The following is a 27,496-nucleotide window of genomic DNA, read 5'->3' on the forward strand; positions in this document are numbered from 1 at the left end:
TAGACCAGGTGCTGTCCTTCCAACACTTTCCTGGTGTTACTTGGGCTCATGTTTTGCTTGGGAAATAATCAGCAAATTGGTGATAATAGTTACTTATTGACTATACTTACTAAGTGAGGAGCCCTGTGCTACATAACATATGTCATCCCTTTTCATCTTACCAAAGCCTTAGGAGGTAGTTACTGTTATTAAACCCATTTTACAGATGACGAAACGGGATCTTAGACATGGGATAACTGACTTGCCTAAAATCACACCACTGGCAGGTATGTTTTAAACCCAGGCTATGTGACTCTGTTATTGTTGTTGTTCTTCAGTGCTGTCGAGTTGGTTCCGACTCATAGCGAGCCTGTCTAGGGTTTCTAAGGAGCAGCTGTTGGGTTTGCGCTGCCAACCTTGTGGTTTGCAGCCCAGTGCTGATCCTACAGCACTGTACCAGGAGTCTATCTAGGACCTGCTTCTGAAATAGTATGCATTTTAGCAGGCATCTCAATCTCAAATAACTAGAGAGGCCATGTAAGCAACATGAATGGGTGATTGAAACAGATCAGCTTGACTGGTGAATTGTGGAGCACGTGCCTTGTCCAAAAAGGGCAGTTGTCCCATAGTTTCAGCTGATGGGGGTGCCAAAGAGACAGAGTTATCGAGTCATCTATTATCAGTTTAGACAGACGAGAACTCCAGATATGTATGTAAAATGCTCAAAAGTAGTTGATTTATTTACAAAGGTTAAAATCACAGTGAGGGTGAGAGTAAATATGCTTGCAGGCCAAATTCAGACTGTGGACTACTGGGTTCTCTACCACTTCCAGCAAAGGACGAGCTATACCCATGTTTGCGCTTTTCTGCCGGAGCATGAAGCTGAGCACAATAAGACAATAGCCGAGAGTCCCCTTGCTGCAAGAGAAGATTGCATGGAGACTGCACATTCCGCCTCCTCATTGCAGGCCCTTTCCACCATTGCCCAGCCACCCAGACTGCTCCCCTGTTGGCCTCTTCTTCTCTCTGCAGGTAGCTGTCTGCATAGGGCTGGCTACAAGCATTTGCAGGTGTAAAATTATATATGCAAGAGTGTTGCCAAGTCAAAAATTTCAGCCTAGCAAGGTTTAGTTCCCAAACAACTGAGGTGGTGTGAAGTCAGTTTTCTAAATCAAATTCAGTCCTTTCTTTCCTGAATGTGTGTTATGTTTTAAAACTTATATATGCTTATGTACCTGATGAGAGTGAAGTGCAAAGTTCAGGAAATCATTGAACAATGCCGTCTGTCGTGCAAGTTGGGAGAGGTAAAGCATGAGATGGGAATTCTGTGAGGGTGTTGCATGGGAAGGCCTGACCGCCCATGCCCTTGGTGGAATGGTTATTTGCAGGTTCTTGAGCATGTGTTAAGGAACCCTGGTGGCACAGGGGCTAAGCACTTGACTGAGAACTGAAAGATCCGCTATTCAAATTTACCAATTGTGCAGTGGGAAAAAGATGTGGCAGTGTGTTTCCATAAAGATGTATAGCCTCAGAAACTCTACACCCTATAGAATAACTGTGAGTTGGAATCAATGTGTTGATTTTTTGAAAAACATACTGTTTTCTCTCTTCAGTCAGGGGAGCTGGTTGGTTGGCATTACACTGGTTTAAGACAGGGAAAAAAGAAAGAATAGCATCCATTAGGGCAGAAAATTTTGAGCAGTTCATAAAAACTCTCCTTGGAAACCATAGGACTGGACAACCCAAAGGATGAACCCTAATGTGATCTGTGGACTTCAGTTTAAATTGTTGTCATTAGCTACCATTGAGTCAAGTTCAACTCATGGCAACTTTATCTACAGCAGAATTAAATGCTGCTTGGCTCTGAGTAATCCTCACAATTGTTATCGTATGGCTGTTGTGCCAGTCCGTCTTACCGTCTTACTTCCTTGCCCTCACTGGTCCTCTGCTTCACCAAACAAGATATCCTTTAGCATTTGATCCCTCCTGATGAAGTGTCCACAGCAAACAAGTTGGACAGTGCTCTGTGGTGACTCATAAGGCTTTATCGGTTAATTTTTGAAAGAAAATTGCCAGGTCTTTCTTCTAGTCTATCTTAGTCAGGGAAGGACCACTGAGCCCTGTTGACCATGAATGACCGGCTGGTGTTTGAAATACCAGTGGCATAGCTCCCAACATCACAGCAAGATGCAAACTATCCCAGTAGGCAAACTGACAGATGCTGGGGGTTAGTTAATAACAGTGCATCATTAGTTCATCAACTGCAACACATGTCCTTCAGGAATGCAGGGTGTAAATAGGAGAATCATTGTACAGGGGTAGATGGGAGCTCTGGACATGCTGTGTAATTTTCCTATACACCTGGACTGCAGGGTCGGTTTGATTTGCAAGGTCAGTGGGTCAAACTCACCAGCTGCTCCTTGAAAACCCTATACAGGGTCTCTATGAGTCGGAACCAACTTGATGGCACTATTAATAACAGCAGCAACAAAAAATTACTCTAAAATATGAAGTTTATAAAAAAATAAATAACATGATTTTTAAACAAAGCAAAAGAAAACAACAAAAAAGCATTCCTTAGAACCCTCAAATCAGAGTACTGGAGTGGAACTGTGAGCTAATGCATCAGACGGCAAAGTCGTTTGAACTGCAAGGTTGGTGGTTCAAGCTCACCAGCTGCTCCTTGGAAACCCTATATAGGGTCGTTATGGGTCGGAATCAACTTGACGGCACTTCACAACAACAACAAAACCCTCAAGGGGCATCTTCCTTTTGCCAGATTTCTGGAGCCTAGAATGAAGATGGCTCCGCCTAGTAACTTGAGCTATGGAGAGAGTTTTATTTCAACTGGGCCATTTGTGTTTCTCAATTTTTTTGAGAGGGTTATGTGTGAGTAATATATATCAGAATAAGTCAGAAAGTATCACTACAAAATCATAGAAGACTTTGATCAATAAAAATATCTAAATGTGAAACTATTATTTCTCAGCAGAGCCTCCTTCTGGGTCTACACACTTCTGAAGGCAATGTTTCTGTCTCTTTAGCCCTTTCCCCAAAGAATTTTGCGGTCTTCATTTTAAACCACATCAAAAGTCCTCGAGGGACACAAATAGTATTCCTTTGAAATGCTCTTTGAGTTTGGGGAACAAAAAGAAGTCTGAAGTGCAAGATCAAGGTTGTAGGGTGGATGAGGTAAGGTTTCCCAATGAAATTCTTGTAAGACAGCCCTTGCTATCCTCAAAGAATGAGCAAGTGCATTGTTGTGATGGGGAAAAAAGTTCCTCAGTGCAACTTTCGTCACCTTTTTCTCATCAATGCTGCTTTCAATTTTCTTAAAACTCCTTCATAATAAGCCCCTGTGATTATCTTATGCCCTTCAAAAATATCTAAGATCATCCTTTGGGATCCAATAAAACAGTCACCATAACCTTCTGTCTGCCATGAATTGAACTAACCCAGTAGATCCCCATGGAAGCCACTTTTTGATGGGAACTTTGTTCTGCAGGCACTCTAAGGAGACCAAGACAAGTGTATTACTGAGTGAAGTTGTCTGCGGCCATCCACGTATCACAGACACATGTTTTGTTTGGAATAAATCCATGTATCTGTGAACTAGAACCGTAATCGTTGATGCTAAGTGCCATTGCATAGGTTCCGACTCTTAGTGACCCTGTATAGCATTTCCGAGGAGCAGCCGATGGGTTTGAATTACCAACCTTGTGGTTCTCAGTTCATTGCTGATCCTACAGTGCCAAACCAGGAGTCTAATAACAAATCATTTTTTGAGTTAGCCTCCTATTCACTGCAGGAAACATTGAGAATACTGATAAGCAAGATAAAAAATGTAAAAAAAAACATACACCACCTTTCAAGAAAGGTAGCATTTGTTCCAGAGTTTCTCCAGGGGGCCTTATTATCCAAGATGCCTGGGAGGAAGTGAAGGTGGGGAATTTGTAGTCTTGGCTCCCACTGAGCTTCATGACCCTTTGGGAGACAAGTGAACACACAGGAAACAGACAGCAACACATGAAATGGAAGGAAATGTGAAGAAAGGTCAAAATAAGTTGTGCAGAGGCTAAATGATTTTTGAAATTCAGAAGTTCAGATAACGGGGAAATCAGCAAAGGATGGAGTGTCTGGGGAAAGTTTCGGAGAAGAGGAGAACTGGATAGAGCCTGGAAGTAGGGGGAGGATTTGGATCGAGAATGACCACGGAGGACTTTGTTTTTGTTGTCGTTAAGTGTTATCAAGTCAGTTCCAAATCATAGCCACCCTGTATAGGGTTTCTGAGAAACAGCTGGTGGGTTTAAACTGCCGATCTTGTGGTTTGTAGTCCAGTGTTGATCCTACTCCACCGAGGACTTTGGAGGCCACCAAATAGCAGAGACATACATGTCCGAGGAGGGCAATGGTGGTTCTGTGGTATCATTCTAACCTTCCATATAGGAAACCTAGGTTTGATTCCCAGCCAGTGTACCCAGTGAGCAGCCTCCACTCATCTGTCAGTGGAGGCTTGTGTATTGCTACGATGCTGAACAGGTTTCAGTGGGGCTTTCCAGATGAGCTAAAATGAGCTAGGAAGAAATGCTTGATGATCTATTTCCAAAATTTAGCCAATGAAAACCCTATGGACCCCAATGGTCTGATCTGCAACCAACAGGGATGGCACAGGACTGGGTAGTGTTTTGTAGAGTTGTATTTTGTACTGTTGCCCTTGGGGTTGCCATCAGTCGGGGCCTGACTGGCCAGCCGCTAACAACAACAATGTTGTCAAGAATGTCAAGCACAGTGCCTAGACTTGATGGGAGTGGGGTAGGGGTGAAGACTCCGTATATATCTGTGAATGGAAAGAGGGAAGAATTAAGACAGACAGGCTGAAGACAGTGACACGACTCATAGGATTATAGGACTATTGAGCTTCAGAATGAAATGGGCATTTTGGGGAAATGAATCCAATTGCCCATTAATTCATTAATTTAGTTAGCCAATGTTGGTGGGAAAGATGGCTGTTGAATCAATTCTTTCCCTGCTTGACCCCTTCCATGGTTACAGTCCCTAAGGGCATGAGATCCACCTCATGGACCAGCACACTTTGATGCTGTCTGCCTCTTTGATGGCATTCTGTGCCACTCTATCCTGCCCTAAGCCTTCTCCAGCCACCTGAATGCCTTTCTGTTGCTTGTACCCTCCAAAGGCTTTCTTTGCTCAGGGTCTTTACGTTTTTGTTTTTCTACCTGGAAACTTTTCCTTTCAGCTTTTCCTCTCACCTGGCTCCTTCTTTCCTTTCGCATTTCAGACCAAATATCAGTCCCTAAGAGATCTCTCCTCATTGCTCTGCTCCTCTCACCTCCATTCTGTTTACCTCACTGTGAAACCCAGTCCTACTTATTTATTTATTGTGCTCTGTACTTCTGGCATTTACCTGAGGTTACCTGTCTCCCACTGTTAAATATCTTTTGCTATATAACACTGTTACCAGTAATGTAGCACTTTAAAATAACCTACATTTGTCATCTCGCAGTAAGCAGAGTCCTCTGCTCAAGGTCTCCTAAGGCTACAATCAAGGTGTTGGTTGCGACTGTGGTCTCATCGTAAAGCTCAAGTGTGGAAAGATCCCTTCTAAGCTCTCTAGATTTGGGGTAGAATTCTGGTCCTTGCAACCTAAGTTATACTAATAGCAGCATAACAGTCTTATGTAACATAGTCATCTGTGCATATTGTATTGTTTGGATGCAAGTCACTAAATCCTGTGCATGCTCTAAGAAAGGAAACAACACAGAGGTATTATTACCAAGAAGTGGGGATACTCACAAGAACCCTGGCGGCACAGTGGTTAAAGCCCTTGACTGCAAACCAGAAAGTCAACAGTTTGAACCCACCAGTTGTCCCATAGAAAAAAAGATGTGGCATTCTGCTCCGGTAAAGACCGCAGCCTTGGGATCCCAGTGGGACAGTTCTTCTCTGACCTGTAGGATTACTTTGAGATGGACTGGACTTGATGATAATGAATGTGGTTTGTTTTGATTTTATATTCATAAACATAGTGCTACGGCCAGAGTAGAGGCTTAATAAAGATGTTTAATAAAGAAACAAAGAAAGGAAGAAAGGAAGCAAAGAAGAAAGAATCATTTCCTCTCACAACATTCTTTGCTAGTTAAATAAATCTTCTTACAGGTACCCTGAGTCAGTGCCTCTGGGTTTCTTTTAGCTGGAATCTTTTTTCTCCCTCTCACATATTTCCATGCTTACCTGGCTATGGACAACTCATGTTTGAGTTCTCAACAAAATGTCACCTCTTTTTGAAAGCCTCCCCTGGTCCTCCTCCATCCTGACAGTCTTTCTCCATACTCACCCATAAGCTTTTATTTATACCTCTGGCAGAGTTTAGAGTAACAGTCTGTACACTGCAGTCCTTGGGCCAAATCTGGTCTTTAGTCTGTTTTAGTAAATAAAGTTTTATTGGAACACAGTCAGATTCATTAATTTATATATGGTTCATGACTGTTTTTATACATAAACAGGATTGCTGAATCATTGTGACAGGAGACACTCTAACCCACAAATCCTAAAATATTTATTCTCTAGCCCTTTACAGAAAAAAGTTTGCCAATTCCTAATATACAGTGTTTAAGGCTGCTAATCTCACAGTCAGCAGTTTGAAATTGCCAGTGGTTCCATGGGAGAAAGATGAGGCTTTCTGATCCCATAAAGATTAACAGCTTCAGAAATCCTATACAGGGTCTCTATGTGTCAGAATCAATTCCATGGCACATACCACCACCAACAACCAATATACAATGCTTATCACACTTTATGGTGATTGCCATTTCATTTCTTTCTTCCCTACTAAGCTATGTGTCTCTTAAAGGCAGGGGCCATGACAATTTTGTGTATAACTTTATCCCCAGCATTTATCATAACACTTGAAAGTTTATGACCAAGGAGTTCGGGTGAATGGATAAATAAATGCATGAATGAATGATATCTACATCAGAATCATAAAGCAGATGTTGTTGTTGTTGTTAGGTGCCATTGTGTCAGTACTGACCCATGGCGACTTTATGCACAGCAGAACGAAACACTGCCCAATCCTGGGCCAACCTCACTACTGTTGCCACGCTTGAGTCCATCGATGCTGCCACTTGGCCAATCCATCTCATTGGAGGTCTTCCTCTTTTCCTCTCACCCTCTACCTTATCAAACATGATATCCTTCTCTAGTGACTGGTCCCTCCTGACAATATGTCCAAAATATGAGAGATGGAAATTTGGCCATCTTGGCCTCTAAGGAGCACTCTGGCTGCACTTCTTCCAAAACGGATATAAAACTCAAATTAGGATTTTTTTAAGAAGGGGTGACTTACAAAGGGACTATTTCAGAGGTATGGGTAGGGTAAAGGGAAATCACAAGGATACTCTGGTTGTGCTGGTGTTTCGTGGAGTTGGTTCCGACTCATAGCAACCTTGTACAGATTTTCTGAGAGAACCTAGGATTAGCAGCAATGGAGCTGCTACCACATCTAAACCAAAAGAGATGATAGGTGCTTTCACAAACCAAGGGAAAAAGAGAGTCCTGAAGAACAAGAGCTGTGGCCCTCAGTGGAGAAACTAGCTCATCTCAGGGAGGGAGCCAGGAAAATGAATTCTATTTTCTCACTCTGCTCTCTTCCTTTGGTCTCCTGCTAAACTCAGAGGGAAATAAAAAGACACAGGAGCTACTTTATGAATGTAGTCCATTCAGGTCAGCCTCTGGGGACACAGAACAGGATGGACAGCATGAGAAGCAAAGATCTGAAACTAAGGCCAAAGCTCCATCTTTCATTTGCTCTTGTTTGGTTGGAACCCCCTCTTTGCTGATGGTATATGGGGTCAGGTTGGAATTCAGTTGTTTTAATCCTGGCATGTCTTACCCTTTTCCTGGGCCAGATACCCTATATCTGTTTAAAAGTGAGTATGTCACCCTCTCGAGGATTATGATGAGCTTCCATGACAAGGACACGACCTGTCATTTCTCTGTGATGCCCATTGTCACTGCTTCTGCCATTGCTCCTCCACAATGACTTGCTGTCCACCTCCCCCAGGAGATCTTCTCTAATCCTTCTAGCTCCCCATGTTCTCTCAAATCCCCAGGCCCACTCCCCATGGATTCTAGACCACATCTCTTAACATTTAATTTTGTAGGTTTTGACATTGTTCTCGGAGGGTCTTAAGAGCCTTCAGTTCATTTCCTCAACTACATTTCAAGCTCCTTGAGGTCAAAGACCAACCTGAGTTCTATTTTTCATTTAACTCATTTACTTTTGGGACCCACAAATATGACAATTCTAGATTTCAAAACTGACAGGACTCAATAGGCCATGTAAAGTGCTCAGCACCTAACTGAAAGGTATCATTAGTTTGAGTCTCCATAGAGGTGTCTCAGAAGAAAAGCCTAGAGATCTACTTCCGAAAAACCAGCCATTGAAAATCCCATAGAGTACAATTCTTCTCAGACTCACCAAGGTTCAGTAGAAGTTGGAAACAACTCAACGGGAACTAGTTTTCACAGGCCATCTAGTCCAACCTCCTATCCATCACAAGTGACCCCTTGCCGTCATGCCCAATATGAGTAAACTATTAATTCCTGCTTGCATACTTATCGTAAATTCACCTTGTGTTGAGTTCTTCTCTTCTCTCCTACACTCTGCACATACCCTTTCTGTGGGTGTAGTTGGTCTCAAAAGTCTGATCTGAATCCATGGTAGATTCTCTAAGTATGTAACCTTCACACATTACAGATAATTTATTTGAAGCTTTTCTAATGTGTACCATAGCACCCTCCCTCTTTCTACCACTCTTGGCTATTGGTGACAAAGGAATTGTTTCAAATGATCTTTAGAATGTAAATGTCTCAGACACTTTCTCACTTGACTTTCATGGTAACTCTGTAGAACAGGAAATTTTGGTCAGACTTTACAAAAATCACTCCATCACCATGAGCACTGGGGCTTGATCCATTTTGATGACTTTCTCAAAGTCACATGGCTAAGAAGGGAGGAACTGGGACTCAAGTCCACATTGTCTAGGTTTACAGTTTAAACCCTCTCTTGACACTATGCTGCTTCTCAGGAGGCTGTTTCTTATGCCTCTCCACTGCCACACACACACACACACACACACACCAAGATGTTCTCTGGCAAGAAGAAAATTTTGCAAGAATACCACAATTAATAAAAAGAAGAGTATGATATACATGTGCCAATATAGAGACATGTGGCCTGCCCTAGAAAACGTCATTTTTGTTTCAGTTTTTCCAGTGTTGCTCTGAATTCTCTTTCCTCTTTACCCCACCCAAGGTGTCAAACAGATGTGAAAATGCCACAAAGATCCAAGTCACAGTGTTGGTTTATGATTCATTGGTTGGGATGAGGAACAAGAATGTAGCAGATTACTGTGGCAATGGCTGTTTATGCAGACAATAAGGCGGGTAATAAACCATACAGTGGAAAACAGACATGGACAAAAGACTCAGGGTTGTACTTCCACTTTGAGTTTGCAGAGGAGCTCAGCAATCCTGCTGGCTCAGACCCCATTGGGAGACAGGATAGGAAATGTGCCCTCTTGGCTGGAGTGGGAAGCAGAAAAGTCACCAGAAGTATCTTTTTGTTTCCTTTAAGACATGGAGATATAGTACATTTTGTTCACTTCTATTATGTTATTTTACTCATTTGCATGTTTTCCTGATTTTCATTCCGAAGATAGCTTGATGCAATAAACATTCTTAGATTCCAGAGCTAAATGAGTAGCATGATGTGATGGTTAATCCATGGCCTCCCACTCAAGAACCCAGGTTCAAATTCCAGCTTTGTTACACTTACTGCTTGTGTAACCTCAGAGCAAGTTTCTTCATGAGAACATTACCTTAGCTGGTAAGCCTGGTGATGGGTGAAAGAGACAAAGCTCCAGCTTCCTTATCTGAAAAGTGGATATTAAGTACCTACCACATACTTGATCATATCATATGTGCATATGATCAAGCATATGATCAAGAGCCAATGACAATGAAGGAAGAAGTCCAAGGTGCATTGAAGGAATTGACAAAGAACAAGGCACCAGGAATTGATAGACTAAAAATTGAAATCTTTCAAGAAAGTGAGGTGTTACTGGAGGCACTCACTCATCTCTGCCAAGAAATTTGGAAGACAACTATCTGGCCAACTGACTGGAAGAGATCTATATTTGTGCCCATTCCAAAAAGAGGTGACCCAACGGAATGCAAAAATCATCGGACAATATCTTTGATAACCCATGTGAGTAAAGTTTTACTAAAGGAAATACAGAAATGGCTGAAAGCATATATTGACAGAGAACTTCCAGAGGTTGAAGCCGGACTCAGACGAGGCCGTGGACAAGGGATATCATTACTGAGGCCTGATGGATCTTGGCTGAAAGCAGAGAATAACAGAAAGATGTTTACCTGTGCTTTATTGACTATGCAAAGGCTTTCAATTGTGTGGATTATGACAAGTTGTGGACTACATTGAGAAATATGAGTATTCTGGAGCACTTAATTGTGCTCATGAGGAATCTGTACATGGACCAAGAGGTAGTTGTTCAAATAGAACATGGGAACACTGAATGGTTTAAAATGAAGACAGGTGTGCGACAGGGTTGTATTCTTTCACCATACTTATTCAACCTGTATGCTGGACAAATAATCTGAGAAGCTGGTTTCTATGAAGAAAAATGTGGCATCAGGATTGGAGTAAGACTCATTAACAACCTGCGATACGCAGATGATACAACCTTGCTTGCTGAAAGTAAAGATGATTTCAACCACAGCCTTTGGTATGGATTGTATCTCAATGTAAAGAAACGAAAAACCTTGACCGATAAACAACATTCTTACTAATGGAGAAAAGATTGAAGTTATCAAGGACTTCTTTCTTCTTGGATCAACTATCAACACTCATGGAAGCAGCAGTCAAGTTATCAGTTGACGTATTGCATTAGGCAAATCTGCTGCTCAAGACCTTTTTAAAGTGTTGAAGAACAAAGCTGTCAGCTTGAGGACTAAGGTGCACCTGACCCAAGCCATGGTATTTTCAATAACCTCATATGCATGTGAAAGCTGGATAGTGAATAAGGAAGACTGTAGAAGAATTGATGCTTTTGAGTTATGGTGTTGGAAGAGAATACTGAAAGTGCCATGGGCTGCCAAAAGAACCAACAGCTCTGTGTTGGGAGAAGTGCAGCCAAAGTGCTCCTTGGAGGCCAGGATGGCTAAACTTTGTCTCTCATACTTTGTACATATTGTCAGGAGGAACCAGTTGCCGGAGAAGGATATCATGTTTGGTAAGGTGGAGGGTCAGAGAAAACGAGGAAGACCCCCAGTGAGATGGATTGGCAAAGTGGCAGCATCAATGAGCTCAAGTGTGGCGACAATTGGGATGTTGGCGCAAGACCAGGCAGTGTTTTGTTCTCTTGTGCATAGGGTCGCTATGGTACTGACTCAGTGGCACCTAACAACAACCACATGCTTGCTGTCTTGATTAGAGATAATGAGTATGCATTGCTACCATGAACAGTACTAGGAACATAGTATGGGCCCAATAAATATCAGCTTTTAGTTAGGCTTATATACAGTATTTTTATCTATTCACAGAAGGTAATCATACCTACTTTTCATAACTATGGAAAAGAGAAGGAAAAAATGAGCAGAAATCTCATGATTTATATACATTGCATTTGTCAGTGTAGACCAACTGCTAGAATTTTAAGTAGTTTATTTTTTTATCATGTCTGAATCTTACCTGGGTCACTAGGGAGTGTTGGAGAAGGGATTATCTCAGTTCTACATAGTCATTCAAGGACTCAAGTTCTTACAATCAAGCAGTACCGCCCTCGTTGGGATCCTTCACTGCATCCACTGAATCCAATCCAAGATGAAGTAAGAGAACAAATGTGGAGGATTGTGCAGGAGGTTTTATGGATCAGGTTTCTGCCCATACAAAAGTTGTAAGAATTCATTCATGAGCCTGTGCCATCCTGCAAGGGAGGCTGGGAAATGTAGTCTCTCTGTGCACACAAGACAAAGGGAAATGGTTTGAAGGGCAACTTGTTGGATTCTGCCTATGCTCAGTAAATGCTAACCAGTATTATGATTAGTGGAGCCCTGCTAGTGCAGTGGGCTAACAGCAAGGTTTGCAATTCAAACCCAGCAACAGCTGGGCGGGAGAAAGTTCAGAAGTTCCCCAGCATCATTTCTGCATTCGTTCTATTCATCCAAACTATCCACTAGGTTCAAGGGAAAGAAGCATAGTGGGTGTCAAAGAAATCACAGATGTGTTTGAAATCTATCACACATTCCCATCCCACATTTAACCCATTAACATGTTGCCATCAAGTCAACTTCAACTCATCTTCACCCCATGTGTAACAGAGTAGAACTGCTCTGTAGGATTCTAGGCTATCTTCCTAGAAGCACCACTGGGTGGGTTAGTAGGTGAGTGCAAGCTGTTTGCACTACCCAGGATGCTATTCCCATATTAAGATGTTGAAATGCTTCCCCACATAGGATCACTCCATATGGGATCACATTGCCCACCAGGTGTTCAGAACTTCTGCTAGGCTGAGATGTACGGATTTTCTCAGATTCCAAAACTGAAAGTCGAGATATTTCTCTAAAGAATCTGAAGAACCTGAGCAGGATTATGGGGCTTGGGAGAAGGATTGTCTCCTAAGTGCCAATTTAATTAGTCCCCATTTTCAGTCAAGTGTGTTTGTAGCCCATTCTATGGTTTGTAAATAGGGGAAGGTTTCATAAAGCATGGAGGGTCAGAGAAGTTAAGTAAATTACCAAAACTCTCCTGCTTGGTCTCCTAGCCTTCTTCCTGTAGGGTGTGGGGAGGGAAAAGGAGGGATCAAATAGCAGAGCTCCACTCAAGGGGCAACCCCTTCCTCCCCTCTCTGCACCAGGTACCAGTGTCATTGTCAGTAATGCTTCAAGGAAGAGGCAGCCTACGGGAGTCACTTTTGGTACTGTCACTGTATTTATCAGACACAAAATATTCCCTTCTTTACCAGTACAGAAACAGGGAGCCTCTGCAAGATCCTGAGATCATCTGTAGGAACAAAGTTTGGAGAGTGTGGTGGTCAGCTTCACTAGATGTGGGGAATGGAAGTGAGGAAAGGGTGCAGTTCAACTAATTATAATAATGATAGCAGCAGCCTTTTAGCATTTAACAGGTGCAGAGTAAACACTGGGTATGCATCATCTCTAAGGGCAGGGGGCAAATCTGTGGCAGAATTTAGCCTTTCCATGTAAGAGACCTGGATTAGATTACTGGCCCATGCCCCTCATGAAAAACCAGTAGAGGCTTTGGTGTTGCTAGCATAGTGAACAGGTTAATGTGGAGCTTCCAGACTTAAGATGGATTAGGAAGAAAGATCTGGTGAACTACTTTTGCAAACCAGTCAGTGAAAACCCTATGTATGAGTCACAATGGTCTGACTTACAACCCATCCATAGGGCTGGTCCACAGCCAGGCAGCATTTTGTTCTGTTACACGTGAGGCCACCATGATTGAGGAGCTGACTCCAGAGCAGCTAATAATAACAATCTAGGGTCGCTATGGATTGGGACTGACTCGTCAGCACTTAACAACAATGACTCCATATCATTTAACCTTCAGAACGCTCTGCAGGTCAGGGTTTTGACCTTCATTTTGTAGAGGGGAAACTGAGCCTCAGAGAAGAAGTGAATGTCGTTAGTATGCTTCATAGAGAACAAGGAAGTGATTCAATCAGGGCTGCTTGCCTCAGACAACTCAGCTTTCCAAACATTGACTGTGGGCTTGAGGTCACCCCTCCAGCCCCCTCCTCCAAGTCCTTAGCATTTCAGCAGCACACTCTGTACCCCTTTACATAATACATATTAATTGAAAATATTGGTGCCACAGCCACTAGCACCAACTGCTGAGGTAACATGCTGTGTCCTGGTAATTAAACTGGTGGTTGCATTGTCATATTCACAGTTGTCAAGGTCCCCAAACATTCATCCCAATGCAGATGGGAGGCGAGAAGAATATGGTGGTAATTATGAGTACTCACAGATTCCTGTTTGTGTGCTGGTGACTCTAATCCTTGTGTGAGCGTGCCCTTCCATTTATCTGCCTAACTTTGACTCAGCCTTTACCAGCACTCAGTTGAATCTTAGAATTCAAAATCCTGACTCTCTTCCTCACAGGCTAGTTAGGAAATACCTTTATGACTATTTTGTTGTTGTTAGCTGTCATGGAGTCAGTCCCTGAATGATGGCAACCCTGCCCTGTCCTATGCTATCCCCATGGTTGGGTGTGATTGGACCATTGTGATCCATAGGGTTTTCATTGGCTGATTTTCAGAAGTAAATGACCGGGCCTTTCTTCCAAGTCTGTCTTAGTCTGGAAGTTGCTGAAACTTGTTCAACATTATAGCAACATGCAAGCCTCCACTGACAGAGGCGTGATGGTTGTGCACAATGAGCACTGGCTGGGAATTGAACCTGGGTCTCCCATATGGAAAGGAAAAATTTTACCACTGAACCACCAATGCTAGCAAAAATTGTTGTTGTTAGGTGCCACTGTGGGATAAGCACTGGACTGCAAAGTCGATTTGAACTGCAAAGTCTGTGGTTCAAACTCACCAGCTGCTCATTAGAAACCATATACAGAGTTGCTATGTGTCGGAACTGACTTGATGGCACCAAACAACAACAACAAATCTTTACAGGAACAGAAAGTGTCATCTTTCTCCCATGGAATGGCTGCTAGTTTTGAACTACTGACCTTGAAGTTAGCAGCCTGACTTGTAACCACTACACTACCAGAGCTTCTTTATTCATTAGTGTTGTTGTTGTTTGGTGCCATGGAGTCGACTCCGACTCATAGCAACCGTGTACAGGGTTTCCGAGGCTGTAAATCTTTACGGGAGCAGAAAGCCTCATCATTCTCCTGCAGACCAGCTGGTAGTTTTGAACTGCTGACCATGAGATTAGCAGCCCAATTTGTAACCACTGTGCTACCAGAGGAGTTGTAAAATATATTCATGATCCCCTTTTATTCCCCACCTAGTTTTTTTTAGATAATCTTAATGAGTATAGAATATTTACAAAATTGCTCACAGATTTATTTCTGATACTAGTGTGCTCTGAACCTGGCATTCCACCACTATCAGTGTCTTGTCCTGCCCCCCCCCCCCCCCCCATTACCTCCATAAGTCTTTAAGTTCTTCAATGACAAATTCTCTCTGGGGCCATTTTCAGGATGTTAATTCTACACGTTCAGACAGGAATAACTCATGCACAGATGCCCTTACCTAAAGCATGAGATTAGCAAAATTACCTGCATTAGGTGCCAGGTATATACTATGTTGGGCTGTGGAGATTACTGTGATTTGGTCTTTGACCTTGGGGTATCTGGCATCTAACTAGAAAAAATAAACAAGCCCTTAGCTAAGTATCAAAATCAGTCAAGATTCTTTTGGTGCAAGTGAGGAGAAAATTCAACTCAAACTGGTTTAAGCTAAGCCAAAGGGAGAGGGAATAGATTGACTCATGTAACCTTGAAGTCTAGGGGTATCTGTCTCCAGGCATGGGTGGGTCTAGATCTCATACAACGTCATCAGCAATCATTCTCTTTTTCTTTTTCCCATCTGTTGACCTAGGCCTCCAACGTGTTGACTGTCTTCTCATGCAAGCTCTCTGCCCATGGTGGTCAGATAGAGAGAGAGCTCTTGGGAATTTGAGTCATGTATCCATTCTTGATCAATCAGAGGGATGAAAAAATGCTTTCTTATCTGTATAAGGTGCTCATTCCTGGAGGTGGGAAGAGGGATCAACCCTATTTGTGGCTGATCTGAGAGTTTGTGAGCGGGGGAAGCTCGCAAAAGAAAACTTGTTACCTGAAAAAGGGGAACAGAAGCCAGTTAAACATAACAGAGCCTTACTACATACAGAATGAAAAGCTTATTCCATACAGTGCCCTTAAGGTTAGTTGGGCATGCTCGAGGGATACCATTAATCATTGGAATTGCCTTTCCTCCAGCCTAAGCCAGTCTGTGTTGAATAGACCATAAGTTTAACCTGTAAAAACTCTGACAAGCAACATCATTCCAGCCCAAGCCAGTCTGGGTTGAATAGACCATAAGTCTATTCTGCAACAATCTGACCCTAATTTGTTCTCCATTTCAGTGACCTGGACAGAAATAATATCACTAGGATCACCAAGACGGACTTCGCTGGGCTCAAGAATCTCCGCGTCTTGTAAGTAGCAGATGGTTCTCCAGTGTGTTTTCATTTTTGGTTCATAAGCTCTGTGAAAACATTTCCCTGCCCTGATATCACAACCCCAAGCCCTGGGCAACAGAGATTCACCATTCTACAACAGAAGGCCCTTCATGAGTGCACACAGGTGCTCACAGGTGACTCATTCTGTGTCTTTTTGTTGCTGGTTGGACAGCTAGACCTGATGGAAGAAGTCAGTTCCAATGACAGGGAAGATAGAAGGCTGTAAATGAATAAATCAACTTGTCTGGCTTCCAGGATGACTGCAGTGTCAGGTTGAGTAACCACGCTTCCCTTCCATAGAGTTTATAATGTCTTCTCCAGCCTGTGCATTAAAGGAGCAATCAGAACAAAAGTTATTTATCTTGTTACTTAACAGAGAAAGGGGGAAGGAGGGAGAAAGAGAGAGTCAGACAGGGTCAGAGCCCTTGCTGAACACCCACAGCTGTGTAGACAGGTAGCAGAATTTGAGATGGGCATTGGTAGAAGAGGGGGCCAAGGAGTATCAGGTTTTATGACTAAGTATTGAACACTTCCACCCATCCTTATGAATACTTCCACCCATCCTTATGTCTGTAAGTGACAAGAAACTGCTCAAGTACTTGCCCATTGGAAAGTCTAAGATGCTCAGAGATACAAAAACAAACAAACAAACAAACAAACAAAACAATGGATCCTTTTTTTCTTCTTGACCCAGAGGTTGATTTTGAGTCATAATTTTGGCTTCAGACCTGGAAGGCAACCTGGCCAATTTGGCAACTGCATTTGGTCTTTGTTGTATCTTTGGAATCTTGGTTGACAAACCTATAGCAGCTGAAGTCTTGGTACCTGAAGTCACCACCTTCTTTTTACTAATAGTTATATAGGTCGGCAGTTCAAACTCACCAGACACTCCTTGGAATCCCTGTACAGGGCTGCTATGAGTCGTAACTGACTCAACATCACTTAACAACAACATATACATATATAGAATGGAATAAATTTTATGTTAAGTGCTGTCCAGTCTGGTTCCAACTCATAGCAACCCTGTATAGGGTTTCTGAGGAGAGGCTGGTGAGCTTGTATCACTGACCTTGTGCTTCAAACCAACCTTGCAGTCTAGTGCATTAACCCACAGCGCCACACCAAGACTTCACACTATGGACAGGAAATATTAAATGCCTGTGTGACTTTAGGCAAATCACTTTATCTCTTTGGACTTCAGTTTTCTCATCTGTAAAATACACACTGGATAGTTACAAGTTTCTTATAACTTTCATAGTTACACATATGAGGGGACTTTAAAATGTTTGAGGAAGAATGAAATTAAAAGATGATGGAATTTTTCCATGAACTTTTTGAAGCCCTCTTGTATAGTGTTTTATGGCTTAATATTCTCATGAAGAGTCTTTGTTGATCCTCGCTATATCCTGGGAAATATTACTTTTATAGCATTGTTTTCCTGATTGAGAAGCAGTAGTTACAATGATGATAATGATAACCCACATATGCTTGGAACTTATCATGGACCAAGTTCTAGGCTAAAGAGCCCTGGGTTCTCTCTGAGGTAGGCACTGGTATTAACACCTTTTTATAATAGAGGAAACAAAGCATAGATAGGTTAATATTACCGATTAAATAGTGCCCCACCAAAATCTGTGTTGAATTCCTACCCTCTGTACCTGTAGGTGGGATCCTGTTTGGGAATAAGATTTATCTTTTCTTGTGTTAATGAGGCCATACCAATATGGGCATGGGTCCTAAACCTAATCAGTTCTGAATTATAAAGAAGAGTAGATTATGCACAGAAACACGCGCGCGCGCACACACACACACACACACACACGGAGGAAGACAGATACCATATAAGGACTGATAAGCCAAGGAAACTCAGGGGCCCAAGGAATGCCCAGGGTTACCAACAAGGAAGAAATCAACATGACCAAGACCCCAGTTTGACTTTTAGCCTCCAGAATTGTGAAAATCTGCTCTTTAAATCCACCCACTTGTGGTATTCTTGTTGCAGCTCCCACTAGGACACCAAGACAGCTAAGTCGTTAACAATTCTAAATAGATGGCAACTTAAAACATTGGAATTAAAACCCAGACTGTGTGTTTTCTAACCTTGCCATACTCGATTCATTTGCAGTATGTCTAGAAAACCACGTGGGTAATGGCCTACGCCTTTTATCATGCAACACTGATATGAACCTGAGGTTTCTAAGCACCAGTGTGTGGGACCTGGGATCCTAATGCTGGACCCACAGGTAGTGGATGGTCTCCCCGCTGATGTGCTGTCTACTTCTCTTCTGGACAACTCACCATCTTCAGATGGAGACTGCATCCTTTGCAGAGCCTGTCTTGTGACCTAAGCAGTCATTCATTCCTATGCCAATATGCAATCCTGACCAGGGTGTATGTGGGTCTAAGTTGTGGTTGGGGTCTGGTGAAGGAATTTTGTGGTTCTGTTTTAGGATGGCTTTCATTGAAGAGACATAGGCAATACGATCCTGATGCCAGGTTACTTGCCAGCGTGGAAAATAGACATTAGCTTCTCTCTTTTCGTTACTATCCCCTCCCCCCGCATCTGTAAGAGATTTCCTCTCTCACAAGTCAGAAATTTCACCTAATGCTTCAGTTTTGAACAAAGTCAAAAATAACTCTTTGATTTTTTTACTGTTATATCAGAAAGGCTTATAAACGTTCCAATTTCCATATCTGCTCTCAGCAAACAGAATGTGTAAAATAATCATAAAAGATTTATTAATTTCCTCTGGATGGTCAGTAACATTCCCGTAACTGAAGTTTATCTTTTTGGTTAATTGGTACATTCTTCTTCTTCTTCTTTTAATAAGAAATGTCAAAAAGCTACTTTGTAGACTCTGTTAATATACTATGATTCTTTATCTTTGTTATCAACTCAAAGAAAATCCCATTCAAGTGGCCCTTTGTGACTGGGAAAGAATCTGGTAGGTGGGATAGCTAAAATGCTTTCTAATGAATACCAATAAAATATCCAGACATTGTACCTGTATTTCCATTTATTCTTTTTAGCTGAGTAACCTAGACAACTATCTTTCTTGAAAAGCTTTCATCGCACATTGGCACATTCCCTGTATTTGTTTCTTATTTACAATTTATTGTGAAGCCAGAAAAGACTCAATTGTCTTGAATAATTTGAGCTTGCCATCCATTTCCATGTAGAACTGTTAATAAGGTGCAGGTGAATGGGTAAAAGCAGATAAAATGGATTGGGGATCTTCAGTTTCGTCCCAGGGTAATTTTCCTCAAATGTGAAATGCATTCAAGGAGAAGATATAAGAATTGCTCATAATAATTTTTTCCTCCCACAGGGTGAGTGTAGGAAAAGGTCTCTTCTGGTGGTATATTATATTCCTTTTCTTAGTCGTCTGTTGCAAGAATTCTGCTAAGCCCATAATGTGCTAGCCAGCTGTATCCCAAAGGAGTTAATAAAAGAGTTAAACTCTGTCCCAGTCATCACATGGGCTAATTTCTAATTCTGATCTGGTGTTTTAACTAAATGAGACTAAAACCAAATAATAATGCTGAAAGAGCTGAAAATGAGCTCAGACTGCGCCACTTTGATTCAGAACAGACGAAAGGCATGGGCAGCCCATCTGGGTGTCCAGCCCTCCCTGGGTCCTGTGTCCTCCTATCTGGTCAGTAAAATGAGGTCAGTAACTTTAGAGCATGCTCATAACTTCCATCTCAACCTAGAAGCCTGCATGGGAGATTATTAGCACCTTCATTGATTCATTTGTTCATCAAATATTGAGTATTTATTGAGCCTTTAAGTACCAGGTGCAGGCTAGATTCACATAGATCTAGAACATAGAGCTAGAGAAGCCCTATTAGTTGAGGTCCCAGAAGGAAAAGATGGCACTCATATGTGGCAAATGAGAGAACTGCATAAAGGAGTTATTTACAAAGATGTGGGCAGGGTTAACATAACAAGAAACCATCAGGGGACAACTTAGTCAATTGGCATAACAGTTCCAAAGATAATGTTCTGCATTTTAGTTTGGTGAGTAACTTCTGGGGTCTTAAATGCATGGAAGATGCCATCTAAATGCAACTATTAGTTTCTACTGTATGGAGCAAAAGAAAGAATGAAGGAAGTCAAAGATTCAAAGAAGAAGATAGTCCATAGGACTAATGTTATTGCTGTTGTTAAGTGCCATCGAGCAGGTTCCAACTCTTAGTGACTTTGTATAGGGTTTCCCAGGAGTGGCTGTTGAGTTTGAACTACCTATCTTTCAGTTCAAACTGACCTTGTGGTTGAGTGCTTATCCTACAATACAACACATAGGACTAATAGCACACCGTAACTGCAACCTCTTCTAACCTTTTATGTTGTTGTTTTTGTTGTTAGGTACCATCAAGTCAGTACCAACTCATGTACCAACCTTATGTATAACAGAAAAAAACACAGTTAAGTCTTGTGCCATCCTAACCAATGTAGTTACACATGAGTCTATTACTGCCGCCACTGTGACAATCCATCTTGTTGGGGACCTTCCTCTTTTTCACTGACTCTCTACTTTACCAACATGATGTCCTTCTCCAGGGACTGGTCCCTCCTAATAATATATACGAAATATGAGAGACAAAGTCTGGCCATCTTGGCTTCTAAGGAGCATTCTGGACATCTTCCAAATTAGATTGATTTGTTCTTCTGGAAGGTCATGGTACTTTTAATATTCTCCTCCAACTCTATAACTCAAATGTATCCATTCTTCTGTGGACTTCCTTACTCATTGTCCAACTTCCACTTACATATGAAGCTATTGAAAATATCATGAGTTGGGTCAGACACCTTAGTCCTCAAACAGATATCTTTGCTCGTGAACACTTTAAAGAGATCTTGTGCAACAGATTTGTTGAATGCAGTACATCGTTTGATTTCTTGCAGTACATTTTTTGCTTCCATGAATGTTGATGGTTGATGCAAGCAAAATGAAGTATATGACAACTTCAATCTTTTCACCATTTATCTTAATGTTATTTGTTGGTCCAGGGGTAAAGGATTTTTGTTTTCTTTACATTGAGGTGGAACCCATACTAAAGGCTGTGATCTTTGATTGCTAAGTATTTTAAGTCCCCTTCACTTTCAGCATGCACGGTTGTAACATCTGGATATTGCAGGCTATTAATGAATCTTCTTCCTCCTATCCTGACTTCACATTTTTCTTCATATAATCCAGCTTCTTGGATTATGTGCCCAACATACTGATTTAATAAATATGGTGTAAGAATACAACCCTGGTGCACACCTTACTAATTTTTAACCACTCAGTACTCCCTTGTTCTGTTTGAACAACTGCCTCTTCATCTATGAGCACAATTAAGCATTCCAGAATACTCAGTCTCAGCAATGTTCTCAATAGCTTGTCATGATCCACACAAATGAAAGCCTTTATGTACTCAGTAAAGCACAGGTAAACATTTTTCTGGTATTCTCTGCTTCTAGTCAAGATCCATGCAATGATATCCCTCGTTCTAGGTCCTCATCTGAATCTGGCTTGAACCTATGACAACCCTGCCAATGTGCTTTTGTGGCCATTTTTGAGTTATCTATAGCAAAATTTTACTTGCTATGATTTCACTTGTGATAATAATGATATTGTTTGATGATTTTCTCATTCCTTTGGGTCACCTGTCTGAAATGGGCACAAATAAAGACCTCTTCCAGTCAGTCGGCCAGGTAGCTGTATTCCAAATTTCTTGGCATAGATGGGTGAGTTCTTTTAGTCCTGCATAAGTTTGTTGAAAGATTTCAATTTGTATTCCATCAATGCCTGGAGTCTTGTTCTTTGCCAATGCCTTCAGTGTACCTTGGACTTCTTCCTTCAGTATCATTGGCTCTTAATCATATGCTGCCTCTTGAATGGTTGAACATCAAACATTTCTTTTTGGAACAGTGAGTCTGTGTATTTTTTCACTCTTCTGGTAATGCTTTCTATATCATGCAATATTCATATGGTTTTCAGTGACTAAATACTTTGAAATAGTCTCTCTTTCCTTTTCTCTAGTCTTTCTTAGGTTGGAAGCTCAGCTGAAACCTAGTCACCATGGGTGACCCTGCCAGTATTTAAAATACCAGTGGCATAGCTTCCAGAATCACAGCAACACACAAGCCATCACAGTATGCCAAACCAAAAGAAGAGTGGTGGTCTTTTATCTTGAGACCATAGAAATAGATATAGAAAACTATATCATACTTGGCTACCACTTCTGACCATTTTGATCAAGGATGCATTAGAAAGTCTCAGATAGAATGGGAGAAAAAAGTAGACAAAACTCAGATTCCTTGATTAGTTACTACTGGACAGTTAGAGATTAGAGGAACCCTTAAGACTATTGCCCTAAGAAACCCTTTGAACTTGCAATTAATTGAAGCTATTTCTGTAGGTCACCTTTCAGCCAAATAATGGATTGTGTTATTAAAAACAATATCACCCAAGGGGAAGGAAAACTAGTTAAAAGGAAACAGAAAACAAAACAAATGAAAATAATGAGAACACTGATACATTTTTAAATGATAACCAATGGCAGGGAAAAATTTATATAAAAATTGTTGAAGGGGTACCTAATTAACTGTGTAAACTTTGATGTGAAACAGAATAAAATATTATTTTAAAGAAAGAAACCTAGAAGCCAAGGTATTGTTCACTTAAGATGTTTCAACAGATGGCTGCAATGCTAGAATCACTTGCTTATCTATGCCAAGAAATTAGGAAGACAGCTACCTGGCCAACTGGTGGAAATGATCCATATTTCTCTCCATTCCAAGGAAAGGTGAGCCAACAGAATGTGAATATTATTAGGCAATGTCATTGACGTCACACACAGTAAAATGTTGCTGAAGAAAATTAAAAACAAAAACTGTTGCTGCATTACATGGACAGGGACTTGCCAGAAATTCAAGCCAGATTCAGAACTGAACATGGAACAAGGGATGTCATTACTGATATCAGATGGATCTTGGCTGAAAGCAGAGAATACCAGAAAGATGTTCACTTGTGTTTTATTGACTCTGTAAAGACAATTGACTATGTAGATCATAACAAATTATAGATAACATTGTGAATAATGTGAATTCCAGAACACTTACTTGTGGAGAACCTGTACCTAGGCCAAGAAGAAACAATCTGAATACATTAAGGTGATCATTCCTGATTTAAAATCAGGAAAGGTATGTGTCAGGGTTGGACCCTTTCAACATACTTATTCACCATGCTTATGCTGAGCAAATAATCCGAGAAGGGGAACTATATGGAGAAGACTATAGCATCAATAATGAAGGAAGCTTGTTAACAACCAGTGATATGCAGATGACACAACCTTGCTTGGTGAAAGCGAAGAGAAATTAAAATACTGTATGCTGAGCAAGTAATTCCAGAAGCTGGGTTATATGAAGAAAAATGTGGCATCGGGATTGGAGACAAACTCATTAACAGCCTGTGATATGCAGATGATACAACTTTGCTTTCTGAAAGCAGAGAACTTAAAATACTGATGAAGATCAAAGACCACAGCTTTTGGTATGTATTGTACTTTAATGTAAAGAAAACAAAAATCCTCACTACTGGACCAATAAACAATATCCATATAAAAGGAGAGAAGATTGAAGTTGTCAAAGACTTCATTTTGCTCAGATCAACCATCAATACTCGTGGAAGCAGCAGTCAAACGACATATTGCATTCTACAAATCTAGTGCACAAGACCTCTTTAAAGTGTTCATGAGCAAAAAGATACCAGTTTGAGGACTAATGTGCACCTGACCCAAGCCATGGTATTTGCAGTAACCTTGTACACATGCAACAGTTGGACAGTGAATACGGAAGACTGTTACATTTGAATTATGGTATTGGAGGAGAATATTAAAAGTGCCATGGACTGCCAAAAGAACAAACTAATCTGTGTTGGAAGAAGTACAGCCAGAATGCTACTTAGAAACCAGGATTGCCTGACTTTGTCTCTCCTTCTTCAGACATATTCTCAGGAAGGACCAGTCGCTGGAAAAGGATATCATATTTGTTAAGGTGGAGAGTCAGAGAAAAAGAGGAAGATGTGCCCAAACAGGAAGGATTGCACCCATGGTACCTAACAACAACAAGAACAACATTGCATTGGGAAAGTCTGATGCAAAATATCTCTTAAAAATGTTAAGAAGCAAAGATGTCACTTGGAGGTGCACCTGATTCAAGCCATGTATGTGAAAGCTGGGATATGAATAAAGAGTCATTTGAATTTTGGAATTGGTGAAGAATATTGAAGTACCGTGGATTACCAGAAGAACCAACAAATCAACTTGGAAGAAGTACAGCCAGAATGTTCCTAAGAAGAGAGGATTTTGATACTTTGTCTCATGTACTTTGGATATATTATTAGGAGAGACCAGTCCCTGAAGAAGGACATCATTCTTGGTAAAGTAGAGGGTAGGCGAAGAAGAGGAAGACTCTAAAGGAGACGTACTGAAACAGTGTCTACAACAATGACTCAAACACAGCAAAGATAGTGTGAATGACACAGGACCAGGCACTATTGTCTTCTGTTGTACACAGAGTTGCTATGAGCTGAAACTGACTCAACAGAACCTAACAGCAGCAATACTGGGGATCTACTATTACCAACTGAGACTGAAAGAGTAGAAGGTGGGAATGGTTACATGGCTCAGCAAAAGTAGGGACTACCTGATAGAACTAGATTGTTAAAGTGGAGGTCAACTCAGGGACTAGGCACAGAAAAATTCTCCAGCCTCATTCTCTTCCACCCTCTGTTGTCTTGCTGGTGACTCCAAAGCTTCTTGATAACCAACAACAATCAGTTTGAGTCCACTTGACTCCAACCCATGGCAGCCCATGTGTTAGACTAGGGTTTTAATGGCAGATATTTTTCTGAAGTAGATCCCGGGGCCTTTCTTCCAAGGCCATGCTGTGTGAACTCAAACCTCCAACCCTCTGATTAGCAAAGAATGCAATAATGACTTGTGTCCCCCAGGGGCTCCATCTTCTTGATAAAGGTCAGTATCCTAGAATGAAGGAGAAGGGGCAGATATCAAATGCAGATACCAGCCTCTCACATTTCTTCTACTCTGCCTTCTGGAAGAAGCTAATGAGAATACATCAATTAGTAAAAGGGATTTACAGTAGGATGTTGGAGAGGGGTTCCTCTCCAAACCCAGAGGGAATAGGACACTGTCCTCGAATGGGTCCTTGTTAAAACTGAGAAGTAACAACAAACATGCTCTGCGATTGACTGATTGATAGTAAAAACCCAACTAGACAAACCCCTAGTCACTAATTTTGAACTGTTCACTGTTTAGCACGATGTGCTAGTGTAAGTTTGTCATACGGCCAAGCAGAAAAGGAAGGGGATGGACATTTATTAAGCCTCTAATTTATTAAGTAGCACAGATCCAAAGCTAGATGATTTGGTTACTTTATTTCTTTTTTATTCTCACCAGAATTTATAAGATGTTTTATTTATTTATTTATTTATTTTTCATTTTACAAAGGAGGAAACTAAGTCTCTGTAGGGTTGAGCTAGCTGAAATATCTGAAATATCATGTTACCAGTAAATAAGAAAACCAATCAGGGATTCCAAACCAAATCTGGAAAGCACACCATTACCATTCCTACCAGTCATGTGATTTAATGCACATCATTTATTCTTGGGCAAATCTCTTATCATCTCTGTTCAATTGTTTCTATATCTCTTAAGTGAGGCATATGTGAGAGACCAGAAGTAATATGTATATGTGAAGAATTAGAATGGATGAAGATTCTGGAAAACTGGGCTGACTGTAGTGGCAATACTTAATTCTAGTCAGTTCTTGATATTTGGGAATTTGAGAGGTACTTTTTCAAAAGGAACATCTTTTGTGGGGTGTGTGTGTGTTTGTGTTTCTTTTGGGTCTGTATATTCTAATTTTTAAATGTTGGTAATGGATTCAGGGAGTCCCTGGGTTATATAAAAGGTTAATGTGCTCGGATGATAACTGAAAGGTTGATGGTTCAAGTCCACCCAAAGGCATCTCACAACCGTAAATTCTGTCATTGAAAACCCTACAGAGCAGAGTTCTACTCTGAGACATATGGGGGTCACCATGAGTCAAAACTAATTTGATGGCAGCTGGTTTTTGTTGTTGTTGTTTGCTTTTGTTTTTAGCAAATTCAAAAATATTTAAAACATTGTTAAAACCAAACAAAATGCCCCATCCTGCTCTGCTAGACCAATCTGAGACACTTCATGGATTCTAGACTAGCGTTTTCCTGTGCTTTGATCTAGTGTTCTCTTTAGTTTTTCATTCTTCCAATAAGCATCCATTAAGTGGCGGCTGTGCTAGGCAACAGGATTAGGGCTGGGAGTCTGGTGATAAACAAGTTCTTGTCCTCATAGTCCTGAGGCATAGTGGGCGATAGACTTGAAAACGAACCACAAGAGCCCAAGTGTTCTGTCTAAGAAGCGCAGAGTTTTGAATGCCTAGTAGGTAAAAGGGTCTTGGAAGGCTTCTTTTTGAAATGAAGACCCACCTTCCCAAGACTACTCTTCCTTTCCTGCTCCTATTTCAGGTGCTTTAGGGAACCTTTTCTTCCCATTGAACCAGAAAAAACAAAACAAAACAAAACAAAAAAACCCCACAGTCCTTCCCAGCCTCCACCATCCAAAGAAACACTCTTAATTCACACCTGCACCCCACCCGCCCCCACTGCCAAGTCCCACTCAGCCACCAAATGGAATCAGCGTCTTGCCCCAGCCCTGCATCAGCCCCAAATGGAAACTATGCAGTTTCACTGCTTCCCTTCCCTACCGTTCAGCTAATCCATTTTAAGCTACCTTTTTATTTTATTATTTTTTAAATTAGGGAAACAAATGTTTCCTTGTTCAGTTCTTAGGCTAGGCCAAGTACATGAATAAAACTCACTTAAGTAGAGTGTTTAGGTTTTCTAATCACCTGCTTGGAAGACTTCGGGGTTCAGCAAAGTCCATGGCTCGGGGCACAGAGACCTAGCTTTTGTGACCATTGTCCTTATGCTGGGACTGTTGGGGCCACTTTTTGTTTTTCACCACAGGTCTGACAATAGCTTTACTTTATTGACTAAGTGGGTGACCCATCAACAGGGTGAGCTAGGAAGGTCCTTTTCAGTGAATTATTTTTGAATCTTTGGAGGAGGGAACTCCAAGAGAAGAGAGGCTGAAGAAAAAA

The 27,496-nt window shown here is 41.3% G+C and overlaps 1 protein-coding gene across 1 annotated transcript in view; it reads left to right on the top strand.

Moving 5' to 3' along the window:
- SLIT3 (slit homolog 3 (Drosophila)) overlaps nucleotides 1–27,496 on the top strand; it is a 939,392-nt gene that overhangs the window by 62,364 nt on the left and 849,532 nt on the right. The window contains exon 2 of the mRNA XM_006864834.1: nucleotides 16,189–16,260. Within this exon, the coding sequence (XP_006864896.1) occupies nucleotides 16,189–16,260 (72 nt within the window). The remainder of the gene's footprint in view (nucleotides 1–16,188; nucleotides 16,261–27,496) is intronic.

This window comes from Chrysochloris asiatica, unplaced genomic scaffold, assembly GCF_000296735.1.
Source record: "Chrysochloris asiatica unplaced genomic scaffold, ChrAsi1.0 scaffold00071, whole genome shotgun sequence".
Classification (NCBI taxonomy): domain Eukaryota; kingdom Metazoa; phylum Chordata; class Mammalia; order Afrosoricida; family Chrysochloridae; genus Chrysochloris; species Chrysochloris asiatica.